This window comes from Dasypus novemcinctus, chromosome 18 (assembly GCF_030445035.2).
Source record: "Dasypus novemcinctus isolate mDasNov1 chromosome 18, mDasNov1.1.hap2, whole genome shotgun sequence".
Classification (NCBI taxonomy): Eukaryota; Metazoa; Chordata; class Mammalia; order Cingulata; family Dasypodidae; genus Dasypus; species Dasypus novemcinctus.
Genome location: NC_080690.1, coordinates 21,244,175 through 21,261,957, shown reverse-complemented (window position 1 = coordinate 21,261,957; position 17,783 = coordinate 21,244,175). Strand labels below are relative to the sequence as shown.

Here is a 17,783-nt window from a genome sequence, read left to right as displayed (position 1 = left end):
AAATGAAATGATTCATGTGAAGAGACAGTATAATAGTAAAAATAAAGTAATAAACACTGAGAAGAAGCCATTATGCAGGTCATATGAATAATATCATTATACTGATTGTGTTGCCTTTTTTTTATTTTAAAGATTTACTTTATTTGTTTATCTCCCCCCCTCACTCCATTCCTGCCCCATTGCTTGTGCTCTCTGTCTGCTCTCTGCATCTGTTCGTCATGTGCTTGTCGTCTTTTTAGGAGGCACAGGGAACCAAACTCGGAATCTCCCATGTGGGAGGGAGGTGCCCAATGGTTTGAGCCACCTCCCAGTCCCTGTGTTGCTTTTTTTTATCCCAGAGGCCATCATTGAAGGGAGGTACAGAGGGGTTGCTTGTCTTATAGAAGAAAATCAACAATTTTCACTAAAGTAAAAACACTTTTGGCATACATGGGGCCTTATGTAGAGAACTGCTATGAGTTTTTAACATCCCTGTCTATTGCTGACAGCTGGGGCAGTTGGCGGGAGTGATGCTGAAGCCACGGCTGCTGACTGGAAGAAGTGTGACTTGATTGCAAAGATTTTGGCCTCTTGCCCCCAGCAATCTCTTTCACCAGAGAGTTACTATAGGGATATCTGTCCCCAGGTAAACCATTTGGTTTCTTTTGACACTTTGACGATTATCTGTTTATTGACAGAAAGAGCACAGTTAACATTCCTCTAATAGTGAGGTAAAAGGAATAAAATATTTAAGTTTATTGTTAGTGGGGGATCTTCAAGTGAATAAGAACCTGTGGAAGATACTGACTTAATAGATTAAGAATGCCTCACCCATTATTAAATGATTGGCTGGCTTGCTCTGAGAGCTAGATTATGAAACTAAACTTTCATCTTCATTCTCTTTTCTCTTTGTGTGTTTTTAATTCGCTTTTTTTTTTAAAAAAAAAAAAGTAGGTAGGATATGAATCAGGTAAATTAACATGATTTACAATTTAAAAAACATGGAAGAGTAAAATGAAGTCTCTCTCCCATTCTTGTTCCCTAGCTCCTCAGAGGTAGTCACTGTTACCAATTTCTTCTTACCAGAGATATTCTGTATATTTTATAACACGTATATGTAGATGAGTCCATGTCTATATTCTGATTTTTATCTAAATGGTCACATCTACATACACTTTTTCATTTTGCTTTTTTTTGATCAATGTCCTTGGTGACCACATCATGTAGAGTCATTTCATATAGAGCTGCCTCATTCTTTTTAAAAGGTACATAGTACTTCAACATATTAATATGCTATAATTTATTTAATCCAGCCTCCTATTGTGGGCATTTGAGCTGTTTCCATTCCTTTGCTATTACAAATGATGCTTTGGTCAATAGCCATAAATCATTGTGCACATGGACAAGTATTGCCATAGGAAAAATTACTAGGACTGAAATTATTGGTTCAAAGGGTATGTGCATTTTAAATTTTGATTGATACTGCCTACACAATATGTTAAAAAACTTTGATCTTTGCTAATCTGATAGTTGAAAATGAAGAAGAAGTTTTCTTAATCAATACTGCATATGAATTTAGATGTAAGATACATCTTTTGGAGTGCTGACCAAAGAAGGTCATTCAGCTGTTAGGCTGATTTTCAGGGATTCTCATGCTAAGTGTGCATGGGAAGAAAATTTCACACACACAGCAAAGATCTCATACTGAAAAACACTAACTTTAAGTTACTTATCTTACAGGACAAAGTTATCACTTGCAAAGATGAGTAAATATTTTTTTGGAACTCGTAGCTATAGTTTAAGTAAACTCGTAGCTGTAGGTAAAATGTCAGGTAGCAAGTTCCAGGCCTAATGAGTCAAGTCTCTCTTTAACATCTAGTTTATAGACAGAAGAGTCTACTGTTCCAGGTGCAAGGTCATTTTAGGTCAGAAACCAGAAGTGAACTTTTCCATTGGTTGCTAATACCAGGGTAGACCCACTCGCAAACACTAGGGATAAATGTTTATTTATGAGAATGAGGTAGGTTCTTGTCTGGAATAACTCAGACACAACAGGTTTTCCAGACCCTAGAAATATTTATAAACCTTGCTCCCATAATTTCATTTTTCAGAGCTATTCGTCATAGCAAAATCTGGATATTAAGGAATATCTGGAAATTAAGGAATAATTTTAAAAATAGTCACATGTAGTTGGATATAATATTTTTTGAGGAGTTTGTTTCAATATGAGGTTTCAGCAATATACAAAATTGGATATGAAGTATGGTCTTAATTGAAAAGTAAAAATTATATAGAAAATGGAGTTGGGGAAAAAATACATAAAAAAGTTTATAGTGATTTGGGGAGATTTTACCTTTTTTTTTAAAGGAGGTACTGGGGATTAAACCAGGACCTTGTACATAAGGGCAAAGCATGTGCTCAATCACTAAGCTATTCCTGCTCCACTTAATTTTCTTTTTAAAACTTAATTTTTTCAAATTCTATGCAGTAAGCATGAATTACTTTCATAAATTTGATAAAATTATTTTTAATTGGCCTCTTATTTTTAATGGCCTCTTCAACTCTTATACCCTTTCAGACTGGGTTGTTAAATTAAACAATTCTGTTGAATCAGTGTTATTGTACTGAGTTAATTTTTTTAGCTTAAAGAAATGAATGATTTTTCTTTCTTGGTTAATGCAATGCTTCTTACAAAGAGCCTGATATTTACTTTATGTAATATTTCTTTTAGATTCTGGATTTATTTCACTTTCAAGATAAATTGACAGCACGACAATTTCAGAGAGTTGCCACCACTACCTTTATAACTATGTCAAGAGAACGCCCACAGTTGGCAGCAAAGTATTTGCTTCAGCCAGTATTATCGCCTCTTCATCAGTGTTTAAATACAGCAGGTAAAGGAGGAAGTCTGGTGGTTTAATGTTTCTCTCAAGGACCTTCTCTTGTGTTTTAGATTTAAATGTTGTAAGTCTGTGATATTTCAGTGTCTTTTGTTTTGCTTTTTTCCTGCCAACTTTTTAAAAAAAATTGTTATTGTGGTAACATATATCTAACACAAAAATTTCCATTTTAACCAGTTTCATGCATACAATTCAGTGATCTTAACTTCATTCATAAATTTATGTTACCATCATCACCATCCATTGCCAAAACTTTTTCATCACCACAAATGGAAATTCTGTACCCATAAAGCAACAACTCCCCACACTCCACCCCTACCCCCAACTCTGGCCCCTTGGTAACCTGTAATCTACTTCCCCTCTCTATGAATTTGCTTATTCTAATTATTTGATTTAATACAGTATTTGTCCTTTTGTGTGTGACTTATTTCACTCAAGTCCCACCAACTTATAAAAATTTATTTAAAAATTTATTTTTATATCAATGCTACATGTTCCACAAATCATGTTAACACAAGACAGCAACTACAATAACAATAAATCTATTCAGCAGTCCCAGCAACTTTTTATTTAGAAAATTCACTACATAAAAGTTTTTTTTTTTTTAAAGATTTTATTTATTCATTTATTTCTCTCCCCTCCTCCCCATCCCGGTTGTGTGTTCTCTGTGTCTATTTGCTGTGTCGTCTTCTTTGCCCGCTTCTGTTGTTGTCAACGGCGTGGGAATCTGTGTTTCTTTTTGTTGTGTCATCTTGTTGTGTCAGCTCTCCGTGTGTGCGGCACCATTCCTGGGCAGGCTGCACTTTCTTTCACACTGGGCTGCTCTCCTTACGGGGCACACTCCTTGCACGTGTTGCTCCCCTATGCGGGGGACACCCCTGTGTGGCAGGGCACTCCTTGTGTGCATCAGCACTGCACATGGGCCAGCTCCACACAGGTCAAGGAGGCCTGGCGTTTGAACCACGGACCTCCCATGTGGTAGATGGACGCCCTAACCACTGGGCCAAGTCCACCGCCCCATGAAAGTTTTAAGAATAGTAGATTGAACAACCCATACATATTTCACTTAGATTGACCAGCTGTTAACATTTTGACCACATTCACTTTATCTTTTTTTTCTTTCTACACACATAAATATTTTTGCTGAATCGCTTGAGAGTTAGTTGCAGACATGACATATATAGTTTTATATATAAAACTCTATTTAAATTTCTCTGATTGTCCCAATAGTTTCCTCTTTAGCCAGATTTTAAAATCTAGAATCCAATCAAGAATTATGAGTTGCATTTACTTGTTAAGTCTTTTTGGTCTCCTTTAATATAGAATAGTTCTTACTGTTTTGTCTTCCACAAAGACGACATTTTTTAAGAGCCCAGATCAGTTGTATCATAGAATATTCCTAAGTTTGTATTTGTCTAATTGTTTCTTCATGATTAGATCCAGGTTAAATATTTTGGCAGAAATACTATATAGATTTTTTTTCTCAGCAAATCACATCAGGGGCAGGTGCTTATCAGTTTATCCCATTATTAGTAATGTTAAATTTGATCATTTGGTTAAGGTGATGACTGCCAGATTTCTCCATTATAAAAACATCTTTTTCCCTTTGTAATTAATAAGTAACTATGAGATGATAGATTGTATGAAGATCCTTTTTCTCACTAGTCTTTCATATTTTGGTTTAGTATCCATTGATGATTCTTGCCTATGAAATGATGGCTTTCTATTTCTTTTATTCCTTCTAGTTTGTTAGTTGTCTTCTGTAAAAAGAGCTTTCTTTCTCCCTGCTTTATACCTTTTTAAAAGTTATTTTTTAATTATTTGTATGGATTCATGGTTGTTTTATTTTAGGAGATACCAGGGGTTGAATCCGGGACCTGAAGCAAGCACTCAACCCCTGAGCTACACCTGCTCCAGTGGGTTTTTTTTTGATGCAGTGTGTCATCAGACATTTTTGTCATTCATTTTGGGGCTCAGATTGTCCTAGATGTGACCACTGGATTTTTTGTTTGTTTGTTTTTTGTTTTTTTTTTAAAAGATTTACTTTTTATTTATTCCTCCCCCCCCCTTGACCCCTGGGTTTTGTTCTGTTTTAATCTCTTAAAAGACTGCCATTTTCACCACTTCCTTTAGAATGTTTTCATGGTTTTTTGAGTTAAATGATACATTTGAGTTAAATGATACATTAAATGTATCATTCTTAGTGAGTGAAAATACTTTTCTAGATAATAGTTTGTAGGGTTAAAATGAAGAGAAAAATTGGCACTATGGTTAAAACAATTGAGTTCTGTGGACTTTGTATGGATAGCATTTTTGTACACATTTTTCTGGGTTGTGTATAGTAATAAAGAGTAGGGATGGAAATAGTCTAATTCTTGTGCACGGTGAAAACTTCACCAGATTGAACTTTGGTGAAGTGAAATTTGTGATCGTTCAAACATGACAAACATGATATTTGAGTAAAAACTGAAATTCCTTTATAAATTTGATGAACATCTAGCCTAGAATTGGTATAGTCTCTGAAAAACGACTAAAAATGTTCAGTATTATTTCTGATGGTTTGAGTATTGGGGTCTAGCAGTTCTTTTTTTTTCTTTTTTTAACTTTTTTTTTGAGGTACCAAAGACTGGCAGACAGTAAGCAGACAACAAACAGACAGATGGGGGAACCATCTCCTTGCAGGGGGGAATTAACATCTTATGTTAGTGTGGTGCATTTGTTGTAATTGATGAACCAATATCGAAGCATTGCTATTAACCAAAGTCTATAGTTTACATTATGGTTTATACCTTGTGCTGTACAGTTTTATAGGCTTTGTCAAATAGTATCATGTATCTATCATTACAGTAACATACACACAGTTTTACCCTGAAAATGCCCTCTGTTCCACCTATTTATTCTTCACCTCCCCTCTGAATCCCTGGCAACCACTATCTTTAAAAACTCTGAGGTGGGTTTTTAGAGATACTCTGTTTTGTTATGTTTTTTTTTTAGGCACTAGAGCCAGGGATTGAACCTGGGACCTTGTATGTGGCAAGGTGGTGCTCAACCACTGAGCCACATTGGTTCCCCTGAGTTGTTTTTTTCATTTGTTTGTTTTTAGGAGGCACTGGGGACTGAACCTGGGACCTCCCATGTGGGAAGCAGGTACTCAACTGCTTGAGCCACATCCATTCCCTGTCAGTATTCTCTTTTTCTTTTTCTTTTTAAAGATTTATTCATTTATTTATTTCTCCCCCAACCTCACCCCATTGTTTTCGTGCTCACTCTCTGCTCTCTGTATCCATTCACTGTGTGTTCTTCTGTGTCTGCTTGCCTTCTCTTTAAGCAGCACTGGCAACTGATCCTGGGACCTTCTGGAGTGGGAGAGAAGCGCTAAATTTCTTGCACCATCTCAGCTCCCTGGTCTGCTGCGTCTCTTATTTTCTCTCTTCTATGTCTTTTTTTGTTACGCCAACTTGCTGCACCAGTTCTTTGTGCAGGTCAGTACTCCTGCGCGGATCAGCACTCTGCGTAGGCCAGCTCTCCACTCAGGTCAGCTCGCCATGTGGGCCAGCTTGCCTTCACCAGGAGGCCCCAGGAATTGAACCCTGGACCTCCTATATGGTAGACTGGAGCCCAATGGCTTGAGCCACATCTGCTTCCCAATATTCTTTTTTAATATGTGTTGAAGTTTGAGCACTGGCCTAGAGCACAGTGCTTGTGAGGCATAGATTCAGTCTAATTGTGAGTCAGTTATTTTTGCCCTGGACTTTGTTCATTCATTCACGAAATAGTTATTGAATGACAGCTGTTTGCCAGGCATTCTAAATGTGTTAGATTCCATTTGTAACATCTGTTATGTGTTTTGCATATACAATCTATTAAATTAATAATCATAAGAATATGACTGCCCTTATATAGTCCCATCATTGCCACTGGAAAAACAATTTAAAGGTTAAGCTTTTTTTATATTGTTCTTCATATTCTTATTACATTTTTAAGACTGTAGAGAGATGGGGATGCTTATTCACTGTTGGTGGGAATTTATATGTGGAATTGTACAGCCACTGTGGGAGTCTGTTTGGCAGTTCCTTAGGAAGTTAGATACAGATCTGCCATTTGACCTGGCAATAAAACTGCTGGGTATGAGAGTACAGACACAAACAGACATCTGACACTGATGTTCGTAGCATCTTTATTCACAATTGCCAAAAGATATGCAAAAACCCAGGTGTCCATCAACTGATGAATGGTTAACAAATTGTGGTAGAAAATACATGATGGACTATGATTCAGCTATAAGAAGAAAAGGAATTGTGAAGTGCATGACAACTTGGATGAACCTGGAGGACTTTAATGAGTGAGGCAAGCCAGCATAGGCAGACAAATGTTCTATGATTTTGCTGTTATGAACTGAACAAACTCATGGAGTTAATAGCTAGAATTTAAGTCACAAGAAAATAAAATGAGCTTAGAAAATGAAAAACTGAAGTTTAATTTGTGCTGAATTGGTAAAAATGTTGTTTGTTAATCTTTGGAAATGAATAGAAATGTTGAAAGCACATCTTAGTGTTTGTAATTAGCAGTACCTAATACATGGATATGATAGTGGTTGAAATGGAAAGTCTATGGTCGTGTATATCACTAGAAGGAAAGCTAAAAAATGAAATATGGGACTGTATGGCATAGCAAACCCTCTTGTGAAAAATGAATGTGGTTAGCAGTGCATATGTAAGAATGTTTTTCTCTGAATCAGAACAAATGTGTATTAATGTTATAAGATGTTAATATCAGGGTGATATTTTGGCAAAAACACAAACAAAGCAACCTGGACAGTAGTATATAGCAATATATTAATAACCTTCTATCAATGATAAAAAAAAGGAAGTATGCTAAGTGAAAAAAATTAGAAAAAAAGTACTACTGATGGTTTGACTTCATCTATACAAAATGTAAATACAAGTAAATTATAGAGATGGAAATAGATTAGCAGTTATGCAGGGGAATGGTAGAAAGATTGAGTTTTTTATTTTTTGCTTTTTTTTTTTTTTCCTTTCTTCATTTTCTTTTTTTGTTTAGTAAGGAAAATCCTCTAACATTAATTGCAGTGATGAAAGCACAACTCTGTAATTATACCAGATGCCATTGATTGTGCACTTAGGTGGATTGTATGGTTTATGAATACATTTTAATAAAATTGACTTTTTAAAAAAACTTAAAGGATGGTATTAGTGACTTCAAAAAAATCCTGAAGACAATAGTTGAGTGGAGAACTCTTTTAAAAAATATAACATCACCTGCTCTCTTGATAGTACAGAGGACAATCATTTATGGAAAAGACTGGATATCAGTAATTCGGTGTTGAAGTGCTTCAAGAGAGTTGGACACTGAAAGTGAAGTTTTAAGAATCCCTTATCTCATTCATCCCAATTATTAAGCTTGTAAAAAAAATAATATATAATAAAACTCTGAATCTAAATAAGTCTTAAAGAGCTCTGTGAATACATTTTAAAACTCTCTGTGGGAGCAGAAGTGGTTTAAGCAGTTCAGTGTCTGCCTTGCACATAGGAGATTCTCGGTTTGGTTCTTGGCACATCCTAAAGAAAACGAGAAAAACAGTGAGCAAACAGATGAGGGAGCCAACAGAGGGGAGCTGATGTGGCTCAGTGGTTGAGTGCTGGCCTCCCGCATACAAGGTGCCAGCTTCAATCTCCACTCCCAGAATGTAAAAACAAAAAACAAAAGAACCCAAAAACTAACTCTGAAAACTTTTTAAAGGGAGATTTTCAAATACATACAGAGAACTCCTATGTACCTAGATAGCACCAGTTCTCTGCCATTTCGTTTCATCTCTTCCCTTTTTCTTCATTAAATAAATATAAAATAAAACTTCTAACTGATATTGTGTCATAGGTTAATTGGCAGTGTGCTTTTCTTCCTTGGTGATAGCTATCATAATGCTGCATCCTTTTTTTTTTTTAAGATTTATTTATTTATTTTCCCCCCGCCCTCGTCCCCACCCCCACCTTGCTATTTTTGCTGTCTGTGTCCATTTGCTGTATGATCTTCTGTGTCTGTTTCTCTTTTTATCTTCTTATTTTTCTCCTCCTAGATTTGGAGGGATTCGATCTGGGGGCCTCTGATGTGGAGACAGGTTCCCTGTCAATTGTGCCACCTCAGTTCCTGGTCTCTCCCCTTCATCTCTCATTTGTTGCATCATCATCTTGCTGTGTGACTTGCTTGTGTGGTCACTGGCTCACCGCATGGGCACTTGCACAGGCACTTGACTCACTCCATGGTACTGGCTTGCTGCGCACGCACTCTTTCTCTTCTTCTTTTTCACCAGGAGGTCCCAGAGATCGGACATGGGTCCTCCCATATGGTAGGTGAAGGCCTTATCACTTGAGCCACATCTGCTTCTCTGACGTATCTTTATAATCAACAGCATCATAGATTCCGTGAAATGTTGCATTGAAATTGTGCCATATCATGCTGTGGAGACTGTCAATTTTTAATCTTAGCTATTACTTACCAAACCATCTCTATAGTAAAACTTTCTTCCTTAGGCTCAATTTCTTCTATTCATTGAGACACTGAGTGTGAATAATTTTATTTTTTGTTCTCTAGAGATTCCAGAGAGTGACATGGCACCAGGGACCATTTTGGTGACAGAAGAAGAACTTAGTAGATGTATTGAGGATGTATTTAAGGTTGGTAATTTAAATGGTTAATGTTTTTGGCTAATATTTATACTTCTTCTAGAATAATTTTGCCTTTTAATTGGTACTTCAAGAATTGGATTGACTAATCTTAAATTCCAAATATTAAGATCTTTCCACCTTGGGAGCGATGTGCCTCAGTCTTCCTATACATGAGGTCCCGGGTTCAATCCCTGGCCCAGTACCTCAAAAAACAAAAACAAAAACAAAAACAAAAAAAAACATCTTTCCACCTTGAATACTGGAAACTATAAGCTTACCTTTTTTTAAGTGAAAAAACCAATATATTTTGAAGCCCTTTTAATGGCATCATTTATTCTTTTTTTAATTTTCATTTTTTAGGAGGTACTGGGTAATGAACCTGGGACCCATACAAAGGAGGTGCTCCACTGCTGAGCTATGTCCACTCACATTATTTACTCTAATTATTATTATAAGCTTAGATTCTCTAACAGGCATATATCGTTGATGAAAGCACATCTTTTGAAGGGTTGACTGAGGCATTTTTAGTACCGTAGTCTTCCTAAATTGTATGATAATGTTGAATATACTTTATATGTTTTGATAGTAGTGAACAGCATAGAAAAGTAAGTCTCTGAATAAATGGATCCTGCAAATGACTACTTAAATATATACTGAAAATGAAAAAAGGACATAAAATTGTATGTTCTGTTTGATTACAGTTTTGTAAATATGTAAGATGTATTTTTAGACAAAAATGAAATCCATTGTGTTAGAGCTGCTATTAAAAAATTTATGCCTGTAAACAGCTTTCAAAATTATATTCCATGTGAAAAAGCACAGCAGCTTTGGGAAAAGTTTTGCAGTTCCTCAAAAACTTAATGTGACCCAGCAATTCCATTCCTAGGTATATATCCAAGAGAAATTAAAATGTATGTAAACTCAAAAACTTGTACATGAATGTTCATGGAAGTATTATTCATAATAGCTAAAATGTGGAAACAACCCAAATGTCCATTAACTTGTAAGTAGAGAGACAAAATATGGTGTATCTGTGTGTTCTAAGTATAGCAGGGAGCTGTGTAAAATGACAGCTTCCCACCAAACTGAGAAGGGTGTCAGACCAAAGAAAGACTCAGACAAGAACAGCTTGGAGAGCAAAAGAGCATTTAATAGGGGCTTAAGTGGGGATGTTCTTGACATGGTGGTAGATCCAAGCCTGGTTGTGGCCTAAATCCTCTCTGTGGCCATAGGCGGAGAGTGTGATACTTCTGAGGTTTGCACTTGCCACAAAGCAAGAGGATTCTTTTTAAATTTTTAATTTTTAATTCCACCTCCCCCACCCCATTGTTCTGCTCTCACTATCTGCTGCTTTCTCTGTCCGTTTGCTGTGTGTTCTTCTGGGTCTGCTTGTCTTCTCTTTAGGTGGCACTAGGAACCAATCGTAGGACCTTCCAGAGTGGGAGAGAGGCACTCCATCTTTTGCGCCACCTCATCTCCTTGATCTGCTGTGTCTCTTATTGCCTCTTCTGTGTCTCTTTTTGTTGTGTCACCTTGCTGCGCCAGCTCTCCACGCAGGCCAGCACTCTGTGCAGGCCAGCACTCCGCACAGGCCAGCTTGTCTTCACCAGGAGACCCTGGGAATCCAACCATGGACTCCCTATATGGTAGACAGGAGCCCAATCTCTTGCGCCACATCCACTTCCCAAGAGGATTCTTTTATACCACATGTCAACGTGCAGAAGGGGAGGGCATCTGAAGGGGGAACATGATTTAAAAGTGCATTGTTCAGTACAAATAATCAAGGAATGGACATCCACAGTGTTTCCCAGCAGGACAGAAGTTACACTTTCATAGTAATTACAGAAGGGGTCTATTGGTAACTAAAGCGGTCAAGCAGTTCAGAGATCGGATTATTCTCAGAGTTTCCTGTGAGAGAAGTCTAAGCATACTTAGTAGTCATGGGTGCACAAACAGTTATTTCTCAAGGGTTGCTATGTAACTATTGAGAAATGAAATGCTGACTAAAAGGGGACAGAACTGGAAGCATTGTGGGAAAAATGCAAAACCATATATGATACACCATGCAATGGAATACTCATTCAGCAATGAAGATGGAATGAAGTATTGAAAGGTAATACAGCATGGATGAACCTTGAAAATGTTTTGTTTCGTGAAAGAACCCAGTCACAAAAAGACCACGTGTTGTATGATGCCACTGATATTAAGTGTCTAGAATAGGTAAATCACTGAGACAGAAAGTGGGTTAGTGGTTGCTGGGGAGGGGGAATGAGAAGTGACTGCTAATAGATATGGGGTTCCTTTTTAGGGGTGATGAAAATATTCTGAAATTAGATAGTGATGATGGTTACATTTACTTTATTGTGAATATACTAAAAACCACTGAATTGTACATTTTTAAATAGTGAATTTTATGGCATGTGAATTATATTGCAATGAAGAAAATTATATCCCACATTTTTCATTTATTTTCCTTTGGCAGTAAATTAGAAATTTTAGAGCAATTTTTAAAGTTATTTTATTATGTAATAGTTTAAATATACAAAAAAATTTAAAGTGTAAAACACACTCACCACTCAAGTTAAGCAATTAAACATTACCAGTTCAGTTGAAATCCTCTATCTACAAATCCCTGATCAAATTTCCCTTGTTCCCCTTCCAAAGGAAACTGCTCTTCTGAATTTATATTATTCCTTAAGCTATTTTTAATATTGCTGTGCATGGTTTCAAATTTTATTTAAGTGGCATTGTAATATATTTAGTTGTAATTCGTTCATTTTCTTTTTTTTCAAAATTTATTTATTTCTCCCTACCAGCAATTCATTCATTTTCACTGCTACTGTTATTCCATTGTATTACTATACCACCATTTATTGATTTGTTCTGTTGATAGACATTTTAGTTTTTTCCAGTTTTTGACTCTTACAGAATTCTGTGAATATACTTAAGTATGTCTCCCAGCGCACGTATGTGAATTTCTCTAAAACAAAGAGTGGATTTGATGGGTTGTAGGGCATGTAAATATTGTCAAATTGCTCTGAAGTGGTTGTTCCAATCTTTACCCACATATGCAGTGAATATAAGTTCTCATTGCTCCATATTTGGTATTGCCTGACTTTTAAATTTTGGGGTGCATTGTTTTTTTTGTGTGTGTGTTTTTTAAAGATTTATTTTATTTATTTATTACACCCATCCCTCATTTGCACTAGCAGTCTGCTCTCTGTGTCTGTTTGCTATGTGCTTGTCTTCTCTTTAGGAGGCACCGGGCACGAAACCTGGGATCTCCCATGTGGGAGAGAGGCGTTCAATCATTTGATACACCTCAGCTCCCTGTTTTGTTGTGTCTCTCGTTGTCTTTCCTCTTTGTTTCTGCCTGTCATGTCATCTTGCTTCAGTTTGCTGTGCCTGCCCATCGTGCCAGCTCACTGTCTTGCTCGTCTTCTCCAAGAGACACCAGGAACTAAAGCCAGGACCTCCTGTGTGGTAGGCAGGAGCTGAATTGCTTGAGCCACATCCACTTCCCTGCATTGTTTTTTTTTTAATATTCATTTTTTACTTATTTCTCTCCCCTTCCCCGCCCACCCCCCCAGTTGTCTGCTGTCTGTGTCCATTCGCTGTGTGTTCTTCTGTGTCTGCTTGTATTCTTGTCAGCGGCACCCACAATCTGTGTCTCTTTTTGTTGTGTCATCTTGCTGCGTCAGCTCTGTGTGTGTGTGACACCATTCCTGGGCAGGCCGTGTTTTTTTTGCACTGGGCTGTCGCTCCTTATGGGGCACACTCCTTGCAGGTGGGGCTCCTCTTCGTGGGGGACACTTCTGCGTGGCATGTCACTCCTTGCGTGCATCAGCACTGCGTGTGGGCCAGCTCTTCACATGGGTCAGGAGGCCCTGGGTTTGAACCTTGGACCTCCCGTGTGGTAGGCAGATGCCCTATCTGTTGGGCCAAATCCGCTTCCCTGCATTGTTTTTTAATTAGCCTTTTTCTTATTACTAGTGAGGTTAAGCATCTATTTGTGTTTTTTTTCATTTATGCTTTCTCTTCTGTAAATTGCTGGTTCATGTATTTTGACCATTTAAAAATTGGGTTGTTTCCCTCTTTTTTGAATTTGTATAGTAAATCTTTCTGTAAAAAGTTTTATTCAGGTATAATTTTCATATCATAAAAGCCATGTTTTTTAAGTGTACAATTCATTGATTTTTAGTAAATGTAGAGTTGTGAAACCATCACCACAGTACAGTTTTAGAACACTGCCATTATTCCAGAAAGATCCCTTGTCCCTGTTTACAGTCACTCCCTGTTCCCATCCCAGCCACAGGCAACCACCATTCTGCTCTCTGTATCTGTAGAGTTGCCTTTTCTGGATATGCCATAGAAAGAAATTATATAATAAGTGTTCTTTTGTGTCTGGCTTCTTTTACTTAGCATAATGTTTTTGAGGTTCATCTAGGTTGTTGCATAGAATTTCATTTTATTCCTTCTTATTGCCAAGTATTATTTTATTGTGTGGATATACTACATTTTGTTTATTCACTAATTAATGGGAAGCAAATATTTTTTTAACAGCATTATTGCAAAATAATTCATATATTATACAATTCATTCATTTAAAGTGTATAATTCAATGACTTTTTAGTATGTTCATAGATATATGCAGCTAACATCACAATTAATTTTATTTTATTTTATTTTTTAAAGATTAATTTATTTTCTCTCCCCTTCTCCCCTCTGTTGTCTGCTCTCGTGTCCATTCACTGTGTGTTCTTCTGTGTCTGCTCACATTTTCTTCAGGCAGCATGGGGAACCTGTGTCTCTTTCTGTTGTGTCATCTTGCTGTGTCAGCTCTCCGTGTTTGTGGCACCACTCCTGGGTGGGCTGTGCTTGTCATGCGGGGTAGCTCTCCTTGTGGGATGTGCTCCTTGTGCATGGGGCTCCCTTACACGGGGGTGCCCCTGTGTGGCATGGCATTCTGTGCATGTGGCAGCACTATGCGTGGGCCAGCTCACCACACAGGCCAGGAGGCCCTGGGTTTGAACCCTGGACCTCCCACATGGTAGATGGATGTTCTATCAGTTGAACCACTTCCCCACAATTAATTTTAGAACATTTTCATTATTCCTCCCTAAACCTACACCCCTTAGCTGTCATTTTCCCAATGCCTTCATTTCACTAATTCCTCTAGCCTTAGGCAACTGCTAATCTATCTTTTGCCTATTTTGAATATTTCATATTAATGGAATCATACAATATGTGTTTTTTTGTGACTGTTGTCTTTCACTTAGCATGATATTTTACAGATTCAGCCATGTTAAAGCATGAGGCAGTACTTCATCGTTTTTATAGCTGAATAATATTCCATTGTATGGGTATAACACATTTTGTTTTAAAGATTTATTTTATTTATTTCCTCCCCCTGCCTCCCCGCCATTTGTGCTCGCTATCTGCTCTTCTGTGTCCATTCACTGCTTGTACTTCTGTGTCTGTTTATCTTCTCGTCTTCTCTTTAGGAGGCACCAGGAACTGATCCTGGGACCTTCCAATGTGGGAGAGAGGCACTCAATTGCTTGAGCCACCTCAGCTCCCTGGTTTGTTATGCCAGCTTCCTGGTTTGTTGTCTCTCATTGTCTTTTCCTCTGTGTCTCTTTTTTTGTTGTCTCATCTTGTTGTGTCAGCTCTCTGCATGGGCCAGCTCTCCTTGTGGGCCAGCTTCACCACATGGGCCAGCTCACCTTCCCCAGGAGACCCCAGGAACCGAACCCAGGACCCCCCATATGGTAGACGGGAGCCCAATCGCTTGAGCCACATCTGCTTCCCAACACATTTTGTTTACCCATTCATTAGGTGATAAACATTATTACAAATAATGCTGCTATGAACATTTGTTTACAAATTTTTGAGTGGACATATGTTTTCATTTTTCTTGGCTATATACTAGGAGTAGAATTGCTGAATCAAATGGTGATTCTATGTTTAACCTTTTGAGGAACTGCCAGACTTTGTTCCCAAGAGGCTGTACCATTTTACATTCCCACAGACAGTATATGAATGTGTAGAGTAAATTTTGTCATGGTCTTTCAGATAAGAATGCTGATAGCTTTGTTTACTTTTATTTTTTTATTTTATTTTATTTTATTTTATTTTTAGATTTATTTATTTATTTAATTCCCTCCCCTCCCCCGGTTGTCTGTTCTCTGTGTCTATTTGCTGCGTCTTGTTTCTTTGTCCACTTCTGTTGTCGTCAGCGGCACGGGAAGTGTGGGCGGCGCCATTCCTGGGCAGGCTGCACTTTCTTTCACGCTGGGCAGCTCTCCTTATGGGGTGCACTCCTTGCGCATGGGTCTCGGGGGACCCCCGCGTGGCGCGGCACTCCTTGCGCGCATCAGCACTGCGCATGGGCCAGCTCCACACGGGTCAAGGAGGCCTGGGGTTTGAACTGCGGACCTCCCACGTGGTAGATGGACGCCCTAACCACTGGGCCAAGTCCGTTTCCCTACTTTTAAACACTGTATGATACAAATAAATATGCAGATATGAAATGCATGCTAAGACAGTTAAAACTCATTCTTCTTAACATCCACTTCTATTATTGAAGTGAGATATTTACTACCCTTTATTTAATTTCACTCTTTCAAATAAAAGAGAGCATACCCTTTACAGGACTGACCTAGCATACAAATATAGAATAAAATTGGTCATAGATAAAACATGACATGGTGACTTAGTGATTAGTAGTGATATGTAAGGTAGTTTTAATTTTTTTTATTACCACATTTAGAGACTCTGAGAAGGTAGGTCTCTAATATCCTGTTCTGAATTTTGAAAGGTAAGGGCCTTTCAGATTATGGAAAAAGAAATTATATAGAGCAATCTAGAACGCCAATGTTCTGAGTCAGAGAACAAGATTCAACTAAATTTCAGAAAGATCATCTTCAGTTACATTCCATGTAAGGAATATCTTGATGAAAAACTGTTAAATTGTTGGGTGTGGAATGTCACAGTGTAGCAGTTTGATATAATTGATGATTTCCAAAAAGAAATATTGGATTGTGCTTATAATCTGATCTGTACCTGGGCATGATTGAGTTATGATTAGGGCATTGAGTCCCCACCCAATCCCCACCCCTTGGTGGGTGGGGACTCACAGATGAAAGGTATGGCAAAGAACAGTTGAGGGTTTCTGATGTTGAAGTTTTGATGTTGGAGTTTGATGCTGAAGACTTGAGCTGGAGCTCCATGAAGTAAACTTGCAGAGGAAAGAGAAGCCAGCCCCAGGAAGGAAGGAAACTTGAACCCAGAGAAAAGCAAGCCCCAGGAACATAGGAACCCAGGAAGCCTGAACCCTTGCAGATGTTGTTAGCCATCTTGCTCCAAATAGACTTTGGTGAGGAAAGTAACTTATGCTTTATGGCGTGGTATCTGTAATCTCCTACCCCAAATAAATACCCTTTATAAAAACCAACCAATTTCTGTGTTTTGCATCAGCACCCCTTTGGCTGACTAATACACACAGCAACCTGAAAGTGCTGTTAGAGATATGACTAATTATGACTAAACTTTGGTATAAATCCCATAGTATCCCTTGGAAGTCAATAAACTGCCTTTGGAGGAAAAAGAAAGCAAAGCAGAGCACTTCTTTCTGGCAAGTGGATTGGCCTCTAATAAAAGAAATAGAGTGATCTGAAAATAGTGAATCCTGCCATTTCTCCTGTTCTTGTCCAAAGAAGGGGAAAAAAACACCCTCATAGTTCAGTGAACAAACACCTAGAGGGGCATGCAAATTATTGGTTTGCTGTAGACACTTGATTACACACTGAGGATTGGGACGTGGTGAAACCAGAAAGGGGTGTGAAAGGGTAATTATTCCCTCTACATGGTTTTGGCAGCTCAGCTGCAGTTGGAAAACAGAGGAAATGTGTATGTTGGAGGAAAATGGTAAACATCGTGTAAAATTTAGGAACAAAGGATGTGTTGTCTTTATTAACTTTCTGCTAATACTAAATTATAGAGTGTTGTTCAAAGGCAGGAAATAAGGAAAACATCTGGGGTGGATGAATTGATCCAGCAACTCATGAGATAATCAGAGTGTTTAATTTCAAAGAGCGATTTAGGAACTTTATGAACTCTGGTTTTCTCTCTCACTCTTTTTCTTTTTAACAGCTTTATTGAGATGTAATTCACATATCATATGATTCACGCATTTAAAGTGTATAGTCCAATGTTTTTT

General features: G+C 37.8%; 1 protein-coding gene across 6 annotated transcripts in view; it reads left to right on the top strand.

The window, feature by feature from the left end:
- The window catches only part of TANGO6 (transport and golgi organization 6 homolog), a 279,753-nt gene that overhangs the window by 34,740 nt on the left and 227,230 nt on the right, over window positions 1-17,783 (top strand). For all 6 annotated transcript variants that reach the window (XR_011646283.1, XM_058279794.2, XM_058279795.2 and 3 more), the window contains exons 5-7: window positions 489-625; window positions 2,711-2,873; window positions 9,489-9,571. Coding sequence is in view for 5 of the 6 variants with exons in the window: in XM_058279794.2 (XP_058135777.1) it covers window positions 489-625; window positions 2,711-2,873; window positions 9,489-9,571 (383 nt within the window). In the remaining variant the exon portion in view is untranslated. The remainder of the gene's footprint in view (window positions 1-488; window positions 626-2,710; window positions 2,874-9,488; window positions 9,572-17,783) is intronic.